Consider the following 7772-nt stretch of genomic DNA (forward strand, 5'->3'; position numbering starts at 1 on the left):
TGTCCAAGTTGATTGATTGGTTGACTGACTGATTGATTGATTGATTGATTGATTGATTTGAGACAGGGTCTCACTCTGTAGCCTTGTAGCCCTGGCTGGCCTCTTACTCTGTACATCAAGCTGACCTCAAACTCACAGAGATCCTCCTGCAACTGCCTCCCGAGTGCTGGGATTAAAGCGGTGCACTACCAAGCCCAGCTTCATCCTGGTTTCTTAAAAGGCAACATTTTGTATTTTACTGCTTTGCTAAAAGTGGGTATTTGTTTCATATGGTCACTGTTCTGGAAATATTTATTCTTGTAAATTTTGGTTAATAATCTAGGGGAAAAGAAAATTCCAGATGTTGAGATGTTAGCTTTTGTCCTCAGTCCCAAATTGTTGGTTTTTCTTTAAAAAAAAAAAATGTTTATTTTTATTTATGGTCATGAATATGTGTCTGTGTTGAATTATGTCACCTCGGAGGCCAGGAGAGAGAGGTAGGTCCTGTGGAGCTGGTGTTAATTGCAGTTGTGAGCGTCCAGCTTGGGTGCTGGACAGCAAACTCAGGTCCTCTAGAAGGTCAGAAAGCCCTCTTACGTGCTGAGCCTCTCTCCAGCGTTCAGTTTCAGCATCTTAAGCAGCCTGAACTTCAGCCTAGTTCTTCTAAGAAGTAAATAATGTGTAGCAGCTTTGACACACACACACACACACACACACACACACACACACACACACACACACAAAAAAAACCCAAAACCTAATTTTTTTAAAGGAGGAGGAAATAACATCTTGAAAAGAAAATTTAGTGTCTGTTTGAGTTCTGTCTTGAGTCTGTGGACATCTTCTGGGCCACTATTAGAAATGCAGGCTGCTGAGCTTCCCAAAAACCTGCTTCCTATAACGTGATCCCTTCCTGTTCCTCGCTCCTGCCTGTTGCCAGATGTGAGAGCCCTGGCCCAGGTGATATATTAACCCAGGGGTTATCTCTGGCTGAGACGAGACCTGAAAGGAGGACAGTGACATTTTTCGGGAGTCCACATTTGGTGGCATTTTCATGCTGTGAAGAGACTGCTGCACCCCCTATAGCCTCAAGACTTATTTTTAGAATGCCTGTGTATCCAAATGATGTATAGTGGTTGAGGAAGTGTGGAGTAGCACAGCTAGAGTTTAGAAGGAAAACATGAATTACACTTAAATCTTGTGCCTAAGAGAAAAGAAAAAGCTAAAAGGTAGATAGCATAGTTCATGTTTTCGCCTTGTGTGTCCTGTGACGCAGGTTTCTTCTGGAGCAGGTGAGTCTGACAAGTTTCTGTCTGCTCTCTTCCAGCTTCCAAATCTATGCAAGAAGGCTGGGGCAGTGGTGGGGACGAAATGAACCTGGGCACCAGCCAATGGGAGGATGAGGATGGGGACATGTGGAATAATGCTGCCTCTCAAGAAAGCAGCTCATCCTGCAGCTCCTGGGGCAATGCCTCAAAAAAAGGACTTCAGAAGGTAGGCACTGCTAGAGAGGCCTGGAAGCTAGGAGGCCTGTACTGTAGACTAGGCAGAGCCAGTGAATGGTGCAAAGATAGAATTCACTCCCAGGTAGCCTTGGGACTCTAATCCTTTCTGTAAATTGGAAGTTCAAAACTATTTTCCTATTCATAAAATTTTCCAGTAAGTCCTTTGGGGGAGGCTAAGGTGGTGTGTGGATTGCAACAAAATCATAAAATATGCACAAAACCAATAACACCCTAATTAAAGCCAAAAAAGAGGAAGAATGTAGGGGGGAAATACCATTTACATAAAAAAAATGCTGATCTCCCTGATACATAAAAGTATCCAATATCCCAATAAAAATGAGCAAAGAATGTAAAAATGATCAGATGATCAGAGGGGAATACGAGGTGCTGTCCAGCATATAAGAGGGTGTCCATCGTGACTCAGAGGCGGCCACTTGAGCCAATAGTGAGAGGTGCCGTTTTTCATCTCAGACCAACAGAAATCCAGAGGTTAACTCAACACCCTTGAGAGCTGGGCTACCCATTGACTGTGTACTCATTCCTCAAAACCAGAACACAGAGGTAAATGAAATACAAGCTTATCTGCTGTCCAGGCTGTGGGACATCAGTTCTCACTGCACCTTGCTGGTGTTGCCTGCAAATTGACGTTGCACTGCCATTTGTCATGGGCATTTGTAGTTCTTTTGTAACATTGTTGTCATCAAGAATGAAAATGAATATGATACTTAGTGCAGCAGCCAATTAGAATCTATCTATGCATCCTAATATGATGAACCAAACACTTGATGAAATATATACTTATGAAAACATCAACAAGTGATACTGTTGAGAGAAAAGGCAAGGTACAGAAAAAGTACATAGCACGGGCCACCAATCTATGGTAAGATGAAAGAGGGAAATAGTTGTGTGTACACGTATCTGTTTCTATGTAATGTTCCAAGTTTTCTGTTCTCCAGAAATATAAATATGTAGCTGGAGTTTTCCTGCCTGGCCCACAGTCAGGGCAAATCTCTTTCACCTGCCAGTCCCACAGCCTCTCAGACCCGACCAAGTAAACACAGAGACTTATGTTGCTTTCAAACTGTATGGCCGTGGCAGGCTTCTTGCTAACTGTTCTTATAGCTTAAATTAATCCATTTCTTTTAATCTATACCTTGCCACATGGCTCGTGGCTTACCGGCGTCTTCACAAGCTGTTTCTCATCGTGGCGGCTGGCAGTGTCTCTCTGAGTCAGCCTTCCACTTCCCAGCTTTATTCTCCTCTTTGCCCCGCCTATACTTCCTGCCTAGCCAACGGCCAATCAGTGTTTTATTGATTAATCAGCAACACATTTGCCATACATCCCACAGCATAAATAAGAATCTTCAAAGAGAGACTTCTTGGAGAGCTCAGGGTCTGATTAGATGAGATAGTATGGAGGACCTTTTTACTTTATCCCTTTTGTAATTTGGAATTATGAATGTATTGTTATTTTTAAAAGAATAAAGAGTTTTAGAAAAGCATTCAGTAAGCAGCAGGCAGAACCGAGAACCTGAAGTCAGCCTATCTGTTAAGGAGTAGAAGTGATTATAGACATGAAGAGAAGCTGTTTACAGTGGGGCTAGGGAATACAGTTGCCATGGGACCAGAAAGGCCCAAGTAGTCAACTACAGTGATAGGCTCTGGCCCTGGAAGCATGCCCTTCAGGTAAACTGCCTGCTAGGGGACAGAATACCTCCTGGCTGCTACAGCTCCATGCACTCTGCTGTGGAGCTAGCGCAGCCTCCATGGTGAATGAGTACACCTGTAACCCAGCACTCAGGTAATGAAGACAAAGGATCAAGAATTCAAGGTCATCCTCAGCTCCAAAGCAAGTTTAAGACCAGCCTGGCCTACATGAGACCCTGTCTTCAAAGGAAGGAGGGAGAGAAGAAACAGAGAGAATGGAAGGAAATAAGGACCAGGAAAGGAAATTCTTCTCGAGAAGGGTGGGCTTTTTAGTTTGGTTTTGTTTGGTTGTAGGGAGAATACTAAGACTGTTCACCTTGTGTACCTGGTTCTCGTGGCACCCTTTGTGCCCCTGCCCCTGGGCTGCCTTTTCTCTGTGGTTGGATTCTCTCCTCTTTGTCTTTTACATTTTCCTTCAGACCCCTTTCCTCTTGCCTGAGGGCCAGAATATGGATGAGGTTGGGTAGTTAGTAAGATCAACAGGCTTGTTCTTCCTTTGTTGTGTAATGTGGCTCTTTCATTCATTGGAACAAGACCTCCACATTTTGTCATTGTTGAGAATAAAGCTTATTCAAGGATAAACACCATGTAATCTTTAGTAAACTTCACATAGTGCTGAGCTTAGAGGCATTCCTTGAGACCAGTGGAAATGATACATATTGTGATGAAACAAATAATTTTATAATAGGAGAAATAATTTCCCTGCTCTTTGTTAATCCATAAATGTCATGCATTAGCCAGCCTACAAGTGCACCTGCAATTTCCCATGGCGTTAACTACAAGATGATGTTGGGCTCTGAGGAACACAGCACAGTCTAGTGTTTCTGCAGTCACTGAGTTTGGGCTGTCCCCCATTGAATGTGGCACATTAAAAGTAACTCTTGGCCTTTACCCTGTCCACTCTGTTCCAGGGCATGAAGACGCCTGGCAAGCAGGATGAGGCCTGGATCATGAGCCGGCTGATCAAACAACTCACAGACATGGGCTTCCCGGTAACTGGCAATTTGATGTCCTGCCCACTCTCTAAGTGGATGGCCTGAAAGCATTCCTTAGCCAGTTTGTGGTGTGTGATGAGGCATAGATGCTTTTTCTAGATGAAGTTACTATCTAATTATTGATTAAGTTCCCTTTAGCCTAAGTCATGAGTACAGCAAAGAATCACATACTTTCCATCAAGAATGTCTTTTTCTAAATAAAAGACTATGTATGATTTGTAATTTCCATGGACTTAGACAATTTCATATTTTCTTATGATTTATAATTACAAGTGAGTTTAATTCCTTTGTGTAGTAAATAAAAAGATCCAGCAAGAAACAGCACTGAGATAAAGCATCATGCCTCCCCGAGGCATCCTAACAAATCAGCTTCGTTCCTGAGTTTCCAACGATATGTAGACAGAACTAAGGTGTCTCAGATGTCCCCTGAAGAAGCACCTCAGTCTTCTCAGACCCTCAGGTCAGGTAATGGCAGTCAGAGAGCAAGCTGTTGCCCACATTCCACACGTAAGCCCTTCACATGTCTTCTTCCAAATCCTTGTTTGATGAGCATTTATCACTCAGTCACTATGTATGTGTCTAAAAAAAAGAATAGGTCCAGAACGGCCTCGTGCCTTACACTGGTGCTATACAAGGATAGCAGGACCCCGCATGTCCCGCCCCTAGTCCCTAGCAACTTTGGCTTTTTTCTTTTTTTAAGATTTTTGAAATGTTTAAAATATTCTTTAAGTACATGTGTGTGAGCCTATATGAGTTGATGAGCCTACAAAGACTAGAAGTAAATATGGGATCCTCTGGAACTGGAATAACAGTTGGTTATGAGCCATCTTGTGGGTGTTGGGAATTGAACCCAGGTACTCTGCAAGAACAGTAAGTTCTCTTAACCTCTGAGCCATCTCTCCAGCCCTTATTTTTATTTTTCAATTCATTCATTTGTTTATGGATAGTGGTGTTTTGTCTGCTTTAAGTCTATATCCCATGTGTATGCCTGCTGCCTTCGGGAGTCAGGAAGGTGTTGCATCTCCTACAGCAAGTTTAGACTGTTGGGAGCTACCTTGTGGGTGCTGGGAATCTAACCAGGTCCTCTGAAAGAGCAGCTGGTGCTCTCATGTGTACATAGTGTGTTTGAATGTGGGTTTGTATGTGTCAGATCTCTTGGAACTGCAATTGTTACAGGCATTTGTGAGCCACCCAGTGTGGTGCTGGGAAATGAACTGTGGTCCTTTGCAAGAACAAGCTCTTAACTGCTGAGCCATCTCTCCAGCCCCTAACAAGCAACTTTGATTCTCTTCAGAGGTCCATCTGTACTGATGAAAGGACAGTCACCAGCAGGAAGCTGATGGCTTGCTTGGTGTGTGTGAAGGTTTGGATGATAGAGACTGGCATTGATGACATACAGAAGGTTGATGTCACACAGGTCCTGGCACTCAGAATGACAGATAAGGCAGGGACTTGCATGTGAGTCCACAGCTCTGTAATCCTGCTGAGTTGTCACTACTCAGTACGGTACAGAAGCAAGAATAGGAGTGCTTACAAAGTTTCCTAGGACCCCACATTTTATTCCTAGGATGTTCAATAAAAATGTTCTTTCTTTTTGAGACAGGATCCTACTGTGTAGGCCAGAACGGCCTCAAATGCATAGAGATCTGTCTGCTAAGATTAAAGGCATGTGCTGCAATGCCCAGCTAATTAAAGTTCTTGGCTCTCCATTCTAGACTCAGTACAATCATTTTTAGCTACAAGTGTTTTCTTTTCACTTGATACTATCTCTGTAGCACTCAGAAGACAGAGGCAGGGTCTACATAATAGCGTTTCAGGCCAGTCAGTGAGACTCTGTCCGTGTGTGTGTGTGTGTGTGTGTGTGTGTGTGTGTGTGTGTGTGGGCGGGGGGTCCTCACTATGTCTCCCTGGCTGGCCTGAAACTTATATAGATGAGGCTGGTCTCAAACTCACAGAGATCTATCTGCCTCTGCCTCCCAAGTGCTAGAATTTAAAGGCATATGCTATTACACCTAGTGAAACCTTGTCTTTTTTTTTTTTTTTTAAGATAACATCTCTGACCTCAACAGCAGAGAAAAACATTTCCAATTCTAAAAACTAGTACTGGTAGCCGCTTCCTCTGCTGGAGTGCTGAGCTGTTCAAGAGCTGCTCTGGTTGTCTGTCTGTATGTGCTGCTAATGAGAGTTCTGCTTTGCCCCCAGAGAGAGCCAGCTGAAGAGGCCTTGAAGAGCAACAGTATGAACCTTGACCAGGCCATGAGTAAGTAACAGGGCATCTGTTCCCGGGTGCCTCTTGGGAAGCTTTGCTTTGTAAAACCATTTGCTTATAGTTATGGTTAAACTTGAAGACAAATCCAGGCTCCAGGGAAAGAGCAACCACAGAACACCAATCATATGGCGAGTGTCTGGGGACAGGTGAGCTATGGGGACAATATGCCATGTTAGCAGCGTATTTGCCTTTTTCTTTTCTTTTCTGCTAGTACTTCAACAAATAAATGGCTCATGTTTATATTAGCTAGTTCTTTTTGTTGCTATGACAAAAAAACAACTTAAAGGGAGGAATTATTTCTTTTGGCTAACAGTTTTAGGAAATTCAGTCCATGGTCACTTGGCCCTTTGCACTTGGACAAGAACATCATGGTGATAGGAACATGTGGTGAACAGCCATCTTCACTTCCTGTAGGCAGAAAGGAGAGAGGAATACAGGAAAGGACCAGGGGAAGACATAGCCCCAAGGACGCACACATTAGTGACCTACTTCATCTGGACCCTACCTGTCTTACCATCTTCCAATAATGTTATCATATATGAATCCATAGAGGAAGTAATCCATTCCTCATCTTAGATCATTCCTGAAACCACTCTTCCAGACACACAGAGATTTGCTGTACTGATGTAGACATTCTCCATCTAGAATAGTTGACATTCATCTGCATTGTGAGCTACTGGCATCCCAGGCCAGACTGAACACACCCATCCGTCCTTGGCCTGGAGTAGTCTGGCAGACACAGTGCCACAAGTACCAGTCAGGAACAAGTAATCTATTCTTGAGCTACCAAAAAATTGTTTATCAATTTTCTGTAAAATATAGTCTATTTTTAGGTGGGTGTGGTGATACATGTCTTTAATCCCAGCACCCAGGAGGCAGAGGCAAGCAGATTTCTATGTGTTGTAGGCATATATATATTCTATGTTTTTATGTTAATAGCAAACTTTACTTTCTCTGATATTTTACTGTGATATAATGTCATCGCAGACCTATACAACAGATTCCACATCACAAATGTCACCAAGAGATTTCACACAGCAGAACATGTGGCCCCCAGTGTTGACACCCATTTTACCCCTTATCTATTAGTACAGAAAGGAGAGACGTTATCACACAAGAATGAGTCTGCATGAAGGCAACATTTGCCTCAGTTAGATACTTGCCACCTCTGAACAGTTACAACAGTATCAGCTCATCATCACCTGACCATGCTCAGTGGACGTCTTGTAAAATATCAGAATTTGTAGATACGCTGCACTTCTTCTTTATACACAGTAATGTGGCAGTTTGGGGAGTTTCAAACAGGGATGTGGTTAC

The 7772-nt window shown here is 43.1% G+C and overlaps 1 protein-coding gene across 7 annotated transcripts in view; it reads left to right on the forward strand.

Annotated features, from left to right (window-relative positions):
• Tnrc6c (trinucleotide repeat containing adaptor 6C) overlaps window positions 1-7772 on the forward strand; it is a 127682-nt gene that overhangs the window by 89708 nt on the left and 30202 nt on the right. For all 7 annotated transcript variants that reach the window (XR_009380804.1, XM_059272209.1, XM_059272207.1 and 4 more), the window contains exons 7-9: window positions 1307-1473; window positions 4103-4183; window positions 6389-6446. Coding sequence is in view for 6 of the 7 variants with exons in the window: in XM_059272209.1 (XP_059128192.1) it covers window positions 1307-1473; window positions 4103-4183; window positions 6389-6446 (306 nt within the window). In the remaining variant the exon portion in view is untranslated. The remainder of the gene's footprint in view (window positions 1-1306; window positions 1474-4102; window positions 4184-6388; window positions 6447-7772) is intronic.

This window comes from Peromyscus eremicus, chromosome 8a (genome assembly GCF_949786415.1).
Source record: "Peromyscus eremicus chromosome 8a, PerEre_H2_v1, whole genome shotgun sequence".
Taxonomy (NCBI): Eukaryota; Metazoa; Chordata; class Mammalia; order Rodentia; family Cricetidae; genus Peromyscus; species Peromyscus eremicus.